This window comes from Anomaloglossus baeobatrachus, chromosome 7, assembly GCF_048569485.1.
Source record: "Anomaloglossus baeobatrachus isolate aAnoBae1 chromosome 7, aAnoBae1.hap1, whole genome shotgun sequence".
Classification (NCBI taxonomy): Eukaryota; Metazoa; Chordata; class Amphibia; order Anura; family Aromobatidae; genus Anomaloglossus; species Anomaloglossus baeobatrachus.
This window is the reverse complement of record NC_134359.1, coordinates 53654472-53673387: the sequence shown is the minus strand read 5'-3', so window position 1 is coordinate 53673387 and position 18916 is coordinate 53654472. Positions and strand designations below refer to the sequence as shown.

General features: G+C 42.9%; 1 protein-coding gene across 1 annotated transcript in view; it reads right to left on the bottom strand.

Annotated features, from left to right (window-relative positions):
• Positions 1–18916, bottom strand: part of CERS6 (ceramide synthase 6) — a 350340-nt gene that overhangs the window by 2143 nt on the left and 329281 nt on the right. The window contains exons 9-10 of the mRNA XM_075317290.1: positions 5435–5591; positions 2280–2303 (exon numbers count right to left, since the gene is read on the bottom strand). Coding sequence (XP_075173405.1) covers positions 2280–2303; positions 5435–5591 — 181 coding nt within the window. The remainder of the gene's footprint in view (positions 1–2279; positions 2304–5434; positions 5592–18916) is intronic.

The window sequence follows — 18916 nt, the reverse complement described above, 5'->3', positions numbered from 1 at the left end:
CTAAAACCATCAACAAGCTTCTTAAACATCTCAACTGTAATTTTGGACTCTTCTTTTGCCACCTGCTCCAGGTCTCTCATATCTGAAGACGTCTTCTCCCAACAGCAATTTTAAGATCTCTACACAGGTATCAATCGGATTTAGATCCGGACTCATTGCTGCCACTTCAGAACTGTCCAGTGCTTTGTTTCCATCCATTTATGGCGGCTTCTTGAAGTATGTTTGGGGTCATTATCCTGCTGGAAGACCCATCACCTAGGACACACACCCATCATTCTGACACTGGACACTACGTTGTGACACTAAATCCTTTGGTAATCTTCAGATTTGATGATGCCTTGCACACAGTCAAGGCACCGAGTCCCAGAGGCAGCAAAACAACCCCCAAAAAATCTTTAAACCTCCATCATATTTGACTGTAGATACTGTGTTCTTTTTTTCAGACCTCTTACTGTTTATGATAAACACTAGAATGATGTGCTTTACCGAAAAGCTATATCTTGGTCTCATTTGTCCATATGATGCTTTCCCAGAAGGATTTTGGCTTTTTCGTGTACATTTTGGCAAACTGCAGTCTAGCTTTTTTATGTCTCTGTATCAGGAGTGGGGTCCTCCTGGGTCTCCTGCAATAGCGTTTAATTTCATTCAAATATCAATGGATAGTTCAGGCTGACACTGATACACCCTAAGCCTCTAGAATAGCTTGAATTTCTTTGGAACTTGATTGCAACTGTTTATCAACCATCCGTATTTTGCTGCGTTGTAACCTTATCCACCAACCGGACTATGCTGTGTTGTAACCTTTCATCAATTTTTCATTTTTTTTCTTCCTCCACATCAAGGGTGATTAGCTACAGTGCCATGGGTTGAAAACTTCTTGATTATTTGATTATATTGCACACTGTGGACAAAAAAATATCAAGATCTCTGGTGATGGCTTTGTAATCTTGATGTTGATAATTTTTAACAATTTTGGTTCCCAAGACCTCACACAGTTCTTTTCTCCTCTTTCTGTTCTCCATGCTTAGTGTGGTGGTACACACAGACACACAATGAAAAGATTCAGTCAACTTCTCCCCTTTTTATCTGCTTTCAGGTTTGATTTTCATATTGCCCAAACCTGTTATTTGCTCCAGATGAGTTTGAATGAGTATCACATGCTTTAAACAAAGTTGCTTACCCACAATTTTGAAAAGGTGCCAACAATTTTGTCCATCCTTCTTTTGGGTTTTAGTGTGAAATTATAGCCAATTTGCCTTTTTTTCCCTCTGTTTTTTTGTGTTTTTCCATTACACACAATGGAAATAAACATGCGTATGACAAAATATGTAATTGTATTCATTTTCTGGGAGAAATACTTTATTTTCTGGAACAATTTCAAGAAAACCAACACTTTCGACCATAGCTGTATAAAAACATACTTACAGTAGCTCCTGGTCCAGCACCACTGTTGTGATATTGGCACTGTGATTTCTGGTGGTCAGACGACAATATGTCACATGACTGCTGCAGGCACCAATCAGGGTCCTATGATCAGCTGCAGCGCTCATGTAGCAATGCAAAGTGACTAGTGAGAAATCACAGCATCAATATCGCAGGTGTTTCGCCGATCTAGGAGGTATGTTTATGTCCAGACAAGCATATGCAATAGCATCCATTCTTCATTCATTTTTACACAAAAAATTTAATAAATAATATAAAGTTTATATACGCATCCTACGTCATACACACTCGCCGGCATTGAGGTCTCACTCATGCGCACTACAATACTTTGATCTGCCCTGCTTAGGGAAGATTAAAGTGCGCCTGCACAGGACCTCAATGCCGGCGAGTGTGGATGATTTAGGACGCGTCATGCACCCAGGCTTCAGAAGAAGGAGGACATAGATGGCAGAAACAGGAGCTTCCACACCCAGAGAGCGGAGACACCCATCCGACCAATCTCCCCCTTACCGACCATTTAGATGAGTATTATAAAGTCATTTTTACGTTCTACACAGCGGCCTGAGCTCTTATATACAGCATGATAGAATGCTGTATATAAGAGCCAAGTGGTGGTGGCCGCAGCGTATAGGCCCCAAATCTGGTGACAGGATCCATTTAAATGTTCTTTATGAACCAATATTTTTTATATCATTGTCACATTTCTTCATCTTTCACACAATCACAACTAAGAACGAATAGAAGACATCTGCTATCATTTCATTAAAGGCATCGATCGGTAGAGCAGTCCGGTCGGTTTACGCTGCGGAGTAAACAAATTTGTTAGTAAAACTCACATGTAAAGGATTCCATTTCCCAGTCTTCGATGCCAGCAAAAGGAAAAAGAATAGAATTGTCAAAAAGTTAAGAGAACATATAAGTATGTATGGAAATACCAATTTTCAAGGCAAATACACGGCAATACAGCGGAAAATAAAAATATTTCAAAAAACAAATACAGTTATAACCTGGAGTTTTGTGACACCGGTGCATACAGCTTTTCATAATATTCTTTGTAGGCTCCTCTGTTCTCCATATAAACACTTCTTGATTGAACCTCAAGTGGCGGTTACATGGAGCTAAGAATACGTGTGAGGGAACAGAGAAATAACTTTTTGTATTAAGGAAATGACTGTATTGTAATAAAGGAACTTCCACTTAAGAATGTATGCTGCTGGTTTCCTAAAAAGTCAAGTGGGTGCCCTTAACGGTGTCCTCTATTTTGGTTGTCTATGTGCATCTTATAGTATGATGTGGCATTGTAAGAAGTATTGGTATATAGAATCATAGAATGGGAGAGTTGGAAGGGACCTCAAGAGTCCAACCCACTGCAAGTGCAGGTTTTCCTAAATTATCCCAGGTATATGTTTATCCAGCTTCCGCTTGAAGATTTCCATTGATGGAGAGATCTCTACCTCCTGTGGTCGCCTGTTCCACTCTCTGGCTGCCCTCACTACCTCGTGTGATCACCTGTTCCACTCCCTGGCTGCCCTCACTACCTCCCGTGGTCGCCTGTTTCACTCTCTGACTGCCCTCACTACCTCCCGCGGTCGCCTGTTTCACTCTCTGACTGCCCTCACTGTCAGATAGTTTTTCCTAATGTCTAATCTGAATCTTATTCCTTGTGCTAATGAGAATAGGGTAGTTCCCTCTGCTCTGTGACTACTTTTCAGATATTTGTAGACCGCTATTAAGTTTACTCTCAGCCTTCTCTTTTTCAGCCTAAACATCCCTAGTTCATTTAGCCTATCTTCATATGACATGGTTTGCAGAACTTCTACCATCTTGGTTGCTCTTCTCTGGACTTGCTCCAATATATCGATGTCTTTTGTCTATGACAGCTGTGAGAGATATTGATGGAGATGAGCGAAACAAAGAACATTTGGGTTCTGTGGGTTCAGCCAGACTTTAAATAAAGTTCGGTTTAGGACCCAGACTTTACCCGAACTTCATTGGAAGTCACTGATTGGGCAGTTTAGGTCTCAGCCCACATACAGCCCTCCATAAACCGATCACTTCCAGGGGTGGGAGGGCAAGGTTTTTTCATTTTGTCTTTGTAAACACTACATCCGATCACGCTGTTGTTAACCCCAGTGTGAGCTGATCAAACACTACAAGCGGCTCGCACTGGGCTGAGCACTGAGTGTACCCAAGCACAGCGATATTCACGCGAGTGGTCAGCATACGTAAAGCACCTGAACTCCAAACTCGAACACTGATTTTTTTGTAAGTCTGTATTTGGTGGGAGCACCAAACTTTAAAGTTTGGGTCCGCTCATAACTAGAGATGAGTGAACCCAAGGTTCGGTGTTTGGTCTTCACACCAAACACATTTTTTTTAAAAAAATAAACAAACTGAGTTTGGGTTCGCAGTTGAGGTGCTTCACGAATGTTGACGACTCATGCGAGCACTGTGCTCAGGTACGCTCGGTGTGAGCAACTTGCAGTTTTTCATTGGCTCACACTGGGGGTAACAATAGCTTGATTGGATGTAGTGTACTACAAAAAAAAATGAAAAAACTCTGCCCACCCTCCCCCAGAAGTGATCTGTTTATGGCTGGCTGCATGTGGTCGGAGAGCCAATCTGCCCAGTTAGTGACTTCCATTGCAGTTCAGGTTAAGTCTGAGTCCCAAACCAAACTTTTTCAAAAGTCCGGCTGAACCCGCCGAGCTGTACTTCCATGGGTCCGCACATCTCTAGATATGGACCAATATATCAGGGTTATCTGGGGTCCCCATCAGACATAGGAGGCCAATCTATACTTGCCATCAGTCAAAATTTTGACAGAACAATCCAGGGAGATGTAAAGTAAAGTGCAAGGGGCTTATTCTAACTATGCCAAAAGGGCCCATTTAGGTAGCATTCCTGGGCAATTTTAGGATGGGGAAAAAATGTCTTGATTTTGGGTATTGAAGGATTATCCCGATCTTTAGACGTTATCACCTATCGAAAGAGTGCCAAAAAGGGGGCTCTGAAATACTCATTTGAATGGCAAGTTGGCCAAGGAAATGCACCACCATGCCAGACATGGGACTGCTGTTCTCAGTTATCTCCGACAGGTCCATAGAGAATGAATGAAGTAGTGGTGCACATGCCCGGCCACCTCTCCACTTAGAAAAGGCTCTATTCTCGGTATCTATGGACATCTCAGCAGTCCACCTTAAGAATAGAGGATAACTTCCAAAGAAGGAAATTTCCCTTTAAAATATTTGTATTCCAATTATTCCAAATGCTTGAAGAAGGGTGCCGGTCACCCGAAACGTCCAGGTTTGTTGTACACGGCTGCATCCTCTCTGAACGGCATCTCACATTCCATGGACTATGATTGAGACTTTCCATGAACTGGCAAACTGCGGCTGACTATACTGAGGCTCGATTATATTTACTGCCATTTATTTACTTTATTTATGGCTTTGATATGTAGTATATTCAGTTACAGCGTGGGGTGAATTCTATGAATCAGGCTGATCTTCAGGCCAACATTTTTTCTTTAAATCCCGGTAAACTCCTTTGACAATACTTAATTGTAGTGTGGACCAAATAGTACAATAATTACAGTACCAGTCACACACCGCCAACCAAGCATTGCATTAATTACAGATACATCATTAATAGTATCATACATGTATTAGTACCAAGCACGTCCTGCACAAAACCACACGCAATCTTCTGCCAAACATTTCATCGCCGGCCAACACCGCAGCCTTCCAATTAACATTCATTAATATTGTGTTCTCTGGCAGAGAATAAATGGGCAAAATATAGTGCTTAGGTAATAACTACTGACTATCCCCCCAAAAATCATAAATACGGTTATACTAATTTATTCTGGCCACAATCGCATTTTACTTTTTCATCTAAAAATTCTCAGATCTAAGCGCAAGAAATGAAATAACAGCAGGATACGGAGCACGCAGCGCTGAGGACCAGAAATGTGACACATAATTCTCACCTTGCCTTTAGAGAAGGCTTTACAAGCAATCTTCACTATTAGGTAAGACCAGAATAGATGCAGAGATTGGAGCAGGAGCAGCAGGAGATTAAACACCCACCAGGAGGGGTACGGGCCGACAATTTCCCAGCTTTCAAACACAGTGGTGTTCAGTATCCTGAAACACAGAATTAAAGTATTACATGTGCATTGAATTGTACCAGAGCTGTTAAATAATTATTTATTTATATAAATTATATATATAAATTATTTATTTATATAAATTCATATATACGTATATACTGAATATATTTTATTTTTAGTTCATAGATATATTTACATATATTTATATACATTGTTTATTTGTAAAAATGTATATACCGTATATATATATTTATTTTTTTTCTATACATTCATCAATTATATAAAGTCATATATATATATTTATATATATATATATATATATATATATATATATATATACTTACAAATATTCTTGACAAATTATTTATCTAAATTCTTTATTTATACAAAATCATATATATTTATTTATTTATAAATATTTATTTATAAGAATATATATATATATATATATATATATACACTCTACCCTAACCTACTGTATCCTCACCTGTCCCTTATAGACTGTGGCCCTCGCGGGCAGGGACCTCTCTCCTCCTGTACCTGTCTGTGTCTTGTATTGTTTATGATTATTGTACTTGTCCCTATTATGTATACCCCTTTCCCATGTAAAGCGCCATAGAATTGATGGCGCTATAATAATAAATAATAATAATAATAATCTATAAAAGTATTTCATAAATATAGTTATATATACTGTATTTTTTTAATTAATATAAATGCATATATATATATATTAATTCATAACTATAGTTATATATATTTATATAAATTCTTACATAAACATATACATACATATACATACTGTACATAGAATTCAGAATATATATTTATATAAATTATATAAATGAATATATTTAGATTTTTTACTTATACGAATTCATATATATTTATTTATTTAATGTATCTTTTAATTCTGATATACAGTATATATACACAGTATATATATATATATATCAGAATTATATATATATATATATATATATATATATATATATATATATATATATATATATGTATATATATATATATATATATACATATCTATATATATATATATACATATCTATATATATAATTGCCTTATTCTGTCTGTCTGTCTGTCTGTCTATCTGTCTGTCTGTCTATCTGTCTGTCTGTCTGTCTGTCATGCTCCGAAATTGTGTCCTTACGGTGACACAAAGCTGATTGGCCGCTGGGCTCGCCATGGCCCCGCCCCCCCACACGGATTGGCCTCTCGCCCCGGCTCTCTGCAGGCCCCCCTCACGTAATGCACGCTCGCTCTGGCCCAACTGACACGGAGCTCCGATTCCCAGGTGAGTACACACACACATCAGATCACACTCACTCTCACACTCACTCTCACACACACCTCACACATCACAACATGCTGGGATATCGCTTGCTTCTACACCGGCTCCGTCAGGATCCCGGCAGCGCCAGACATAACCTTGCAATGCTGGGATCTTGACGGAGGCCGTGAAAGCTGGTAACCATTATACACATCGGGTAACTAAGGTCCCTTAGTTACCCGATGTGTATCATAGTTACCAGTGTACACCGGCTCCCACTCACTCTCACACACACCTCACACACACATCACATCGCATCCACACATCAAGGTCCTGCAGCTGCGGAACATACACACACATAACAGCACACACACACACACACACACACAAATCAGATCACACTCACACACACCTCACACACACATCACATCCAAATACTCACAACATCCTGGGATATCGCTTGCTTCTCGGCGGCGATACTGTGCTGTTGTGAGCTTCCAGGACCTGCCGGGGGATCACATGGCCAGAAGCATGTGATATCCCCGGATGTTGTGAGTATCAGCGCGTATGTGCAATATCGTCAGTGTGTGTGTCTTTGTGTGTGAGTGTATGCGATCGGGTGTGTGTGAGTGTATGCGATCGGGTGGGTGTGAGTGTATGCGATCGGGTGGGTGTGAATGTATGCGATCGGGTGGGTGTGAGTGTATGCGATCGGGTGGGGGTGTGTGGGTGTGTGTGAGTGTATGCGATCGGATCTGTGAGTGTCGGCAGAGGAGCACGGCGTGCTGGAGGAGGCTGAGAGGAGAGAGGCTGAACCTGGGGAAGGCTGGGATGGGGAGGCTGATGATGGAGATGGAGAGGCTGATGCTGGCGCAGCATGGCGGATGGAGCACCTTTGGGAGTGCGCAGCATGGCGGATGGAGCACGTTTGGGAGTGCGCAGCATGGCGGATGGAGCACGTTTGGGAGTGCGCAGCATGGCGGATGGAGCACGTTTGGAAATGCGCAGCATGGCGGATGGAGCACGTTTGGGAGTGCGCAGCATGGGGTATGCAGCACGATGGGGAGTGCGGAGTATGGCGGATGGAGCACGTTTGGGAGTGCGCAGCATGGAGGATGCAGCACGATGGGGAGTGCGGAGTATGGCGGATGGAGCACGTTTGGGAGTGCGCAGCATTGCGGATGGACCACGTTTGGGAGTGCGCAGCATGGCGGATGGAGCACGTTTGGGAGTGCGCAGCATGGGAGATGGAGCACGATGGGGAGTGCGCAGCATGGCGGATGGAGCACGTTTGGGAGTGCGCAGCATGGGGGATGGAGCACGATGGGGAGTGCGCAGCATGGCGGATGGAGCACGTTTGGGAGTGCGCAGCATGGCGGATGGAGCACGTTTGGGAGTGCACAGCATGGCGGATGGAGCACGTTTGGGAGTGCGCAGGATGGGAGATGGAGCACGATGGGGGGTGCGCAGCATAGGGGATGGAGCACGTTTGGGAGTGCGCAGCATGGCGGATGGAGCACGTTTGGGAGTGCGCAGCATGGCGGATGGAGCACGTTTGGGAGTGCGCAGCATGGGAGATGGAGCACGATGGGGAGTGCGCAGCATGGCGGATGGAGCACGTTTGGGAGTGCGCAGCATGGGGGATGGAGCACGATGGGGAGTGCGCTGCATGGCGGATGGAGCACGTTTGGGAGTGCGCAGCATGGCGGATGGAGCACGTTTGGGAGTGCGCAGGATGGGAGATGGAGCACGATGGGGGGTGCGCAGCATACGGGATGGAGCACGATGGGGAGTGCGCTGCATGGGGGATGGAGCACGTTTGGGAGTGCGCAGCATGGCGGATGGAGCACGTTTGGAAATGCGCAGCATGGCGGATGGAGCACGTTTGGGAGTGCGCAGCATGGGGGATGCAGCACGATGGGGAGTGCGGAGTATGGCGGATGGAGCACGTTTGGGAGTGCGCAGCTTGGAGGATGCAGCACGATGGGGAGTGCGGAGTATGGCGGATGGAGCACGTTTGGGAGTGCGCAGCATGGCGGATGGACCACGTTTGGGAGTGCGCAGCATGGCGGATGGAGCACGTTTGGGAGTGCGCAGCATGGGAGATGGAGCACGATGGGGAGTGCGGAGCATGGCGGATGGAGCACGTTTGGGAGTGCGCAGCATGGGGGATGGAGCACGATGGGGAGTGCGCAGCATGGCGGATGGAGCACGTTTGGGAGTGCGCAGCATGGCGGATGGAGCACGTTTGGGAGTGCGCAGCATGACGGATGGAGCACGTTTGGGAGTGCGCAGGATGGGAGATGGAGCACGATGGGGGGTGCGCAGCATAGGGGATGGAGCACGTTTGGGAGTGCGCAGCATGGCGGATGGAGCACGTTTGGGAGTGCGCAGCATGGCGGATGGAGCACGATGGGGAGTGCGCTGCATGGCGGATGGAGCACGTTTGGGAGTGCGCAGCATGGCGGATGGAGCACGTTTGGGAGTGCGCAGGATGGGAGATGGAGCACGATGGGGGGTGCGCAGCATACGGGATGGAGCACGATGGGTAGTGCGCTGCATGGGGGATGGAGCACGATGGGAAGTGCACACCTCCCCCCAACACACACACATACGCGCGCGCGCGCACTGCACAACACACCACACCACACACACACACTGGGAACCACAAACAACTGCCCTATACAGACACCCACACACACAGACAACGCTGCACACACAAATATACGCACATACCGCACAACACGCACATTGCACAAAACATACCTCCCCCCAAAACACACCACACACACACAAACCGCACAACACACACACAACGCTACAGACACACAGCGCTCCACAAACAACGCAACACACAAACAACACCGCTCTCACCCCCCATCACACCCAGACAACATCCAGAACATGTACAGCGCCCTACACAAACACTTGGTAACTACACACAACAACATCTATATATATATATAACAAAAATCATACATGAACTACACAATACGTAAATTCTAGAATACCCGATGCGTAGAATCGGGCCACCTTCTAGTATATATATATTTATATACATATATAAATTCTTCTTTATTATGATCAAATGAAGAAGGTGATTACTACAAATGTATTTTGCATCCCTTCACCTACTATAAATACAGATACTTTCCAATAAATGTGATTCTTTTCTTGCAGACACAGAGGGGTTAAAAAAAGTCTATAATTATTCCGAACATAAAATCTGCAGTACCATTTGCTATCACATCACTTCTCCAACACGATACTGTGCAAGGACAGATGAAGATCTATCCAGGCCAAGAAACAAATGAGTCAAGAAAGGCCTGTCACCACTCCTGACATTTCCATTTTTTTGTATAGTAAACGCTTGCTTTCTCCACAAAATAAGTATTCTGGAACCTCTTTTCTTATAACACTGCCTTGTTTCATTCCTCTGTTATTCCTCCTAGAAATGTGGGAATATACTGACAGCAGGGTGATAACTGTCGGGGGCGTGTTCTTCCACAATCTGATATTGTCAGCACTGATTGGACAGTATCACAGAGGTTGGGGACACGCCCCCGAGTAGTACCATCCAATTGTCAATTCATAAACAATCATGAGGAGCTACAGAGGAACAGCACAAAGCAGCAGTATGAGAAAATCTGTTATATTATAGAGAATGCACACATGTAGAGATAGTGACATCCTGATTGGGTACACTGTGTCGCTGTGGGGTGGTTTTTATGCTTTTTATTTTTTCATATAAAAAAAGTCAACTACATCTTTTACACATGTTACGATTTATTTACTTAGGACAGTGTTTTTTAAGCATTGTTTCTTCATCAAGATTATATTTGTCTGTTATTGGCCAACGATATACAGTACAGGCAAAAGTTTGGACACACTTTCTCATTCAAAGAGTTTTCTTTATTTTCATGACTTTGAAAATTGTAGATTTACATTGAAGGCATCAAAACTATGAATTACCACATGTGGAATGAAATACTTAACAAAAAATTGTAAAACAACTGAAAATATGTCTTATATTCTAGGTTCTTCCTTTTGCTTTGATTACTGCTTTGCATACTCTTGGCATTCTCTTGATGAGCTTCAAGAGGTAGTCACCGGAAATGGTTTTCACTTCACAGCTGTGCCCTGTCAGGTTTAATAAATGGGATTTCTTGCCTTATAAATGGGGTTGGGACCATCAGTTGTGTTGTGCAGAAGTCTGGTGGATACACAGCTGATAGTCCTACTGAATAGACTGTTAGAATTTGTATTATGGCAAGAAAAAAGCAGCTAAGTAAAGAAAAACGAGTGGCCATCATTACTTTAAGAAATGAAGGTCAGTCAGTCCGAAAAATTGGGAAAACTTTGAAAGTGTCACCAAGTGCAGTGGAAAAACCATCAAACGCTACAAAGAAACTGGCTCACATGAGGACCAGGAAGGTAGCAAAGAAAAGTAAGTGGGACTCAGCACCAATGCGAATAGATAAAAATCTTCATGCTTTATTTGAAAAAAGTTAAAATTAATAAAGGGTCACAAATCTTTCCAAAAACGCCATGCAGCTTGCCATGCGGCTTGACGCGTTTCGGACACAAAAAGGGGAATTTAAACGCAGTCCTTAATCATAAGCCATGTAAGATAGAAGGCAAGAAGTATATATAGCACTTTAAAGGTAATGAGACACAAAGGCAAGATGGGAAACAGGAAGGGAGTTCACTCAGAAAATGCAAATTAGTGAGAGGGGTAGTATGTCATTAGACTCTATTAACCCCATACGTTGTATGCAGTAGAATAAGCGCATGTTCATACATATATGTGCATGCATTTGAGAAACAGAAAAACAATTCATCAGAATGTGAAGAGGGCCCCACAAGAGCAAATTTTTTGTGCGTCCATGCATATATATCTATGTATCGATCCTTTCTTTTGTCTTATTAATTTATATGTGTCAATGTTCTAGTTTATAAAAAAAAACAAAACTTGTTTTTATTTATTTATGTTTTACTTTATTTATTCATTCATTATTTTATTATACTGTTATACTGTTATAATGTGTTATTTATTGTTTATTTTTTTACAATTATTCCTTTCCCTATACATTTATTCATACTAAATTGTTTGTATATATTTAATTTATTTATATGTATTTATTATTTCTGGTTTATTTTCCTATGTATATTTATTGCTCAAAATGTTTATATGGCCATTGGTGCTAAAGGAAAGAAAAAAAAAAAAAAAAAAGTAGAAAGAAAAAAGGGGACAGAAAAAACATCATATAACATATTATAACAGTATAATAAAATAATGAATGAATAAATAAAGTAGAGGTGATAAGAAATATATAAATAAAAAATAAAAATTAAAAAATGGATAAATATACAAATAAATAAGTAAATAATTATATACATATAATAAATAAACAAGGATAAACAAGTGTAGCAGAGGAGCGGAGAATTTAATAAATTAATGAACTATTCATGTTTTGATATAAAATGCAATTTTTATTGTTGGATTCCTGGGAACTACATGTTTTGTGTGTTCCTGATAGTGTACATATATGTACATATAGTTTAATGCGATATATACTCCATAGGTAGAACGTGGTTTGTCGATTTATCTTTAACACACAAACATGTATTTGCCCTGAAATTATATAATATCTAATTTGCATACATACATATCTAGTCTATTCCTGCCCTACATTCATATAATATATATATACTCATGTGTGCACATATATATGCGCACACATCTTCATATATATACTTCAAAATCCATTCATATGAAGCACATCCATTTACTATGATACAAATATTCCTTGCAGAAATATATATATATATTAATAAAATAAAATAAAACATAAATAAATAAAAACAAGTTTTTTTTTTTTGTTTTTTTTTTTATAAACTAGAACATTGACAGATATAAATTAATAAGACAAAAGAAAGGATCGATACATAGATATATATGCATGGACGCACAAAAAATTTGCTCTTGTGGGGCCCTCTTCACATTCTGATGAATTGTTTTTCTGTTTCTCAAATGCATGCACATATATGTATGAACATGCGCTTATTCTACTGCATACAACGTATGGGGTTAATAGAGTCTAATGACATACTACCCCTCTCACTAATTTGCATTTTCTGAGTGAACTCCCTTCCTGTTTCCCATCTTGCCTTTGTGTCTCATTACCTTTAAAGTGCTATATATACTTCTTGCCTTCTATCTTACATGGCTTATGATTAAGGACTGCTTTTATATTCCCCTTTTTGTGTCCGAAACGCGTCAAGCCGCATGGCAAGCTGCATGGCGTTTTTGGAAAGATCTGTGACCCTTTATTAATTTTAACTTTTTTCAAATAAAGCATGAAGATTTTTATCTATTCGCATTGGTGCTGAGTCCCACTTACTTTTCTTTGCTACCTTCCTGGAACACGGACCTGCCTGTCCGAGGGACTACGTGCATTCACCGCAGACTGGAGGACACTATTTGGGTGAGCTGAATACCTCTCTTTTTCCCTCACATGAGGACCACCCCAAGAAAGGAAGACCAAGAGTCACTTCTGCTGTGGAGGATAAGTTTATCTGAGTCACCAGCCTCAGAAATCGCAGGTTAACAGCAGCTCAGATTAGAGACCAGGTCAATGCCACACAGAGTTCTAGCAGCAGACACATCTCTAGAACAACTGTTAATAAGAGACATTGTGCAGCAGGCCTTCATGGTAAAATAGCTGCTAGGAAACCACTGCTAAGGACAGGCAACAAGCAGAAGAGACTTGTTTGGGCTAAAGAACACAAGGAATGGACATTAGAAGAGTGTAAATCTGTGCTTTGGTCTGATGAGTCCAAATTTGAGATCTTTGGATCCAACCACCGTGTCTTTGTGCGACGCAGAAAAGGTGAACGGATGGACTCTACATGGCTGGTCCCACCGTGAAGCATGGAGGAGGAGGTGTGATCTGTGAGGGTGCTTTGCTGGTGACAGTGTTGGGGATTTATTCAAAACTGAAGGTATACAGAACCAGCATGGCTACCACAGCATCTTGCAGCGGCGTGCTATTCCATCCAAATTGCGTTTAGTTGGACCATCATTTATTTGTCAACAGGACAATGACTTCAAACACACCTCCAGGCTGTGTAAGGGCTATTTGACTAAGAAGGAGAGTGATGGGGTGCTACGCCAGATGACCTGGTCTCCACAGTCACCAGACCTGAACCCAATCGAGATGGTTTGGGGTGAGCTGGACTGCAGAGTGAAGGCAAAAGGGCCAACAAGTGCTAAGCATCTCTGGGAACTCCTTCAAGACTGTTGGAAAACCATTTCCGGTGACAACCTCTTGAAGCTCATCAAGAGAATGCCAAGAGTGTGCCAAGCAGTAATCAAAGCAAAAGGTGGCTACTTTGAAGAACCTAGAATATAAGACATATTTTCAGTTGTTTCACACTTTTTTGTTAAGTATTTCATTCCACATGTGTTAATTCATAGTTTTGATGCCTTCAATGTGAATCTACAAATTTCAGAGCCATGAAAATAAAGAAAACTCCTTGAATAAGGAGGTGTGTCCAAACTTTTGGTCTGTACTATATATATATATATATATATATATATATATACACACACACACACACACACACACACACACACACACATATTATATATATACACATATATATATATACATACATATATATATATATATATATATATATATACACATACGTATATGTGTATACTACACTAACATGCATGGTGCTGACTCTTTTTGTGTTTTAATGCAAGTATTTACTACAACAGACCAGTTAGATGAAAAAACGATGAATATGGATTGGGAACAGGTAACATTATGAGTGATCACATTTTCTGTACAATGCATCGGACTATGCTGGTGCTATGTGTAAATAAAATAACATAATTGTGCAATAATATGAAGTAATAAGAGGTGTTACCACTAGAGGGCAATCAAATATTTTGATTACTTGTTCTAACAGTGTAACGTTGAGTTTTTGCAGGTTTTTTAGTGTGAGTTTTTATGGGCTGCACAAAAGCTTAATTTTCTAGTACCATTAAAAAACAAACAAGCGTATTTCCTGCATACGCTTGTTTATTTTTTTTCTACCTGTCTTAATTTGAGCACCGCAGCATTTTTTAAAATACGCAAAATCTTTAATTGTATTTGCAGTATTTCTTTACCTCTTGAAAATAATGAGAAACTGCAAAAAAATTAGCAAAAAATAAATAAATAAATAAAAAAATATAGCATAACATTTATTCTGCACTTTTTGAAGCATTTTTGGAACATAAAACTAATTAAACATAAGGCCCTGTGCGCAATTGAAAAAGGATTTTTCTCAAGAAATTTCTTGAGCGTCTGAACAATTAGCGCACTTGCATTCAAAAAACGCACCATGCGTTTTTACCGCGGTTTTGTGCATTTTTACCGCGGTTTTGTGCATTTTTACCGCGGTTTTGTGCGTTTTTACCGCGGTTCCGTGCGTTTTTTTCCGCAGGTTGGTCCCTGCGTTTTTTACCATTATCTACGGCAAAAAACGCAGGTACCTGCAGAAAAGAAGTGACATGCTCATTCTTTTTCTCAAGAAGTTCTGCAGAAAGAATTTTTCAAAAAAATGCAAAAAAACCGCGGGTAAAAATGCAGTGTGCACAGGGCCTACGGCCCCCTACACAGATACCGGAGACACGTTCACAGGCATACTAATTAAGATCTATGTTGATCTTCACACCTCTGTGTTTTCACAAGGACCGTGTGTCTGTGTGAACCATACGTGTGTCCGTGTTATCCGCACAAGGACATGTCCGTTTTTTTCCCGGAATTCCTGGAATCAGATAAAGAAGTTCTATGGCGCATCATTCTTACACTTCATAGACTTTGATTACAGGGACTTCAAGGTCCCACGAGACCCAGCGCCCCTGATGAGCCGTGATATCTGAGTGCAGTCCGATTTCCGCGCACTAAGTTTTTGCTATGGAATCTAAGAGCAGCATAGAATCAAAGGTAGAGACCCTGATTCCAGTGATATGTCACTTACTGGACTATTTGGTGCAGTTTTGATAAAATCCCGGTTTTCTCTGCTGTAGATCTATCAGTGGTCAGAATGTAATGCTGTGTATAACTCTGCCCACACCACTGATTGGCAGCTTCCTGTGTAACAAGCTGCCAATCAATGGTGGGGGCGGAATTATACAGAATTGATGGACTGTCTTGCTCATGACACCTAGACCTCTAGTAAAAATATTCTGCTGGTAAAACACTGATGCTATTGAAACTACATCAAACTGCTGAGTTGTAACAAGCTGCCAATCAATGGTGAGGGCAGAGTTATACAGAATTGATGGACTGCCTTACAAGTGACACCTAGTCCTATAGTGATAATATTCTGCTGGTAAAACACTGATTGTATTGAAACTACACCAAACTGCTGAGTTGTAGCAAGCTGCCAATCAATGGTGGGGGCTGAGTAATACAGAATGGATGGACTGCCTTGCAAGTGACACCTAGTCCTCTAGTGATAATATTCTGCTGGTAAAACACTAATTGTATTGAAACTACATCAAACTATTGATTAAGTGACATCCCTAGTATCAGGGTCTCTGCCCCTACATTATGCTGCTCTCAGAATAAATAGCAAAAAACTGCTGACAGATTCTCTTAAAGCAAGGGATTAAGATTATATTATCCCCATTACCATTTTTATTTTTAGAATGTTTTTACTGACTTTATAGCCTTTATCTGAATAACACTGCAATGTACAGAATTCTTTGCCTTCCATTGGTGCCAATTATTTTTTCTTATGTAAATACATGTATTTTTGCCTTAAATTTTTTTTCCTAACTGACACACTATAAAGAAAAAGACATGGATCGCACATCCCAAAAAATACAATGATCTAAAGCCGTTAGGCAAAAAATTAAAAAACAACATGAGGTTCTTTGTTATTTGTTATTGTTGTTATTTTTTTCTAATTGTGGTTCCTTAAACATTTTTTCTTACCGGCTGGAGACTGAGTTAACTGAGAATCCGTTAGTGAGTTCATTTCAACGGTCCAATGTGATGGTGTCTATTTCCCATATTTCTTTTGTTTTAGCTGTTCTCAGATGATTTGTGGTCACAGACCATGTGGCGCCCCTGAGGCTTCAGTTGCCACAGGGTATTGCATCTCACTTAAGGTGCAGTACTCATCCCGGGTAAGAAAGAGGTTAATCACTGGTGTTTCTCACATGCACAAACCACACACAGTTAGGTGCTTTCCCACTGGGATTGGACTAGTGTAGACAGGGGGGTGACCATCATGAGGTATGGGACTTTCCCAGTCACTAGGACAACCACCTGGGGGGAGGGCACCACTTTGGGAAAAGGAAGGAGCATCTTTTCACTTGAGCAGTTAGCCCCGGGCACAGCTTGGGGTGAGGGACACAGTAAGGACCTCAGTCCAATTTTCTTTTACCTCACACTTCTGGGAGCGCCACAAGGCAGCTCAGCCCGGGTCCTCTACAGCTAGAGGGGATTCCAGGGTCTGCGGAGAGTGCAGGAAACACCCGCAGCCCATTTTATATTCCATACTCTGGAATGGAGGGACCCCGACCAGAAAGGACACACAGTGGGAACACCGGTGGTGACCTCCGAATTATTCGGGATCACCTGGAGCCCATCACGGCGGAAATCGGCACTCCGTGGGTGGCTATCATACAGTGAGTAAAGACCTTGAACCGCAACCACTGTGTCAGACCATCATTGCCGTCGCCATTGCCCCGCGTTCCAGTGCCAACGGCCACTACCACCACCATCATCCTCCCCTGGGGCCTGGTTCTACCTGTGGGGAGCTGAACCATCTGAGCTGTGACACCATCCGCCCCAGAGGATAGCACCCGCAGCGGCGGCTAATCCCTGGCCGCATACCGCAGATGTCGCGGGCGGAGGAGGGGACGCCGCGCTCTCCCACTGCTCGGGTCCGGCCGCTGCTGCGGCTGCTCAGTGGTGGCTCGAGCGGTGTGCCGGATCCCAGGGACTCGAGCGGCGCTCCTTGCCCGTGAGTGAAAGGGGTGAATTAGTGGTGGGGGAAGGAATTTGGTTATTGTCCGTGACGCCACCCACGGTTGTGGTGATTTTTGGTAACACCACCGCTGCTCTGTATGGGGTTCCCGGGAGCGGTGACAGGAAACAGCTGAGTTGTTAGTTCTCCCCTCCGTGGGTAGGGGTTGGTTGTCCCGGGGCCCAGTGATGGGGTGAAGGATGGGAGATGGCAGGCCGGGTGCGGGGCCTGGTGAGGTGCAGGGTCGCGGGGGCAGCGCTGTGCCGCACGGCACGGTGGTACTCACTCAGCCTGAGACGATGACACAGTTCTCGGTAAAACACACGGCTGGAAAGACGGTTCCCACGGACGGCTGCTGTTGCTTTTCCCCGGTAGTTAACGGTGACTGTCTCTTTCCCTGCACCTAGTACTTCTGTTGGTTCCAATGGGTTCCCACCGGTAACCCGCTCCCCGGCTTGGATATGGGCCGGAGGAGCCCCTCTTTGCCCGCAGGCGCTGGCCCTGAGAAACTGGTGCCTTGGCGGTGGCGGTGTCTCTCTCATACGGCTGGACTGTTGCCTTCAATCGGGACTTAGTTGTTTGGAAACCCGGAGGTCCCCTTCACTGACGGATTTGGCAAATTCACGGCGACTCCAAGCCTTGCCGGAATCCGAAAGGCCCCTGCCAATGGTGCTGGCTTCTCCTTGTGTACCGGTCCGGTACCGCCGGGCCACCGCCCGTCCACGGTCCTTACGGCAACTCCGATAGGCCACTCCTGCAGACGGTCACCGCCGTCTGCTAACCTTGCTATCTCTGTCCGGGGCACACACCCGGACGCTCTCAGATAGTTGCTCTACTACCACTTTACTCCTCACACTCTCACGTCCAAAACTAATCTGCTCTCTTTTCCCGCCTCCAGGACTGTGATCTCCTCGGTGGGCGGGGCCAACCGCCTGGCCCACCCCCTGGTGTGAACATCAGCCCCTGGAGGAAGGCAACAAGGATTTTTTGGTCTAGCTTTGATGTGCCTAACCGGGGTGTAGGGTGTGGT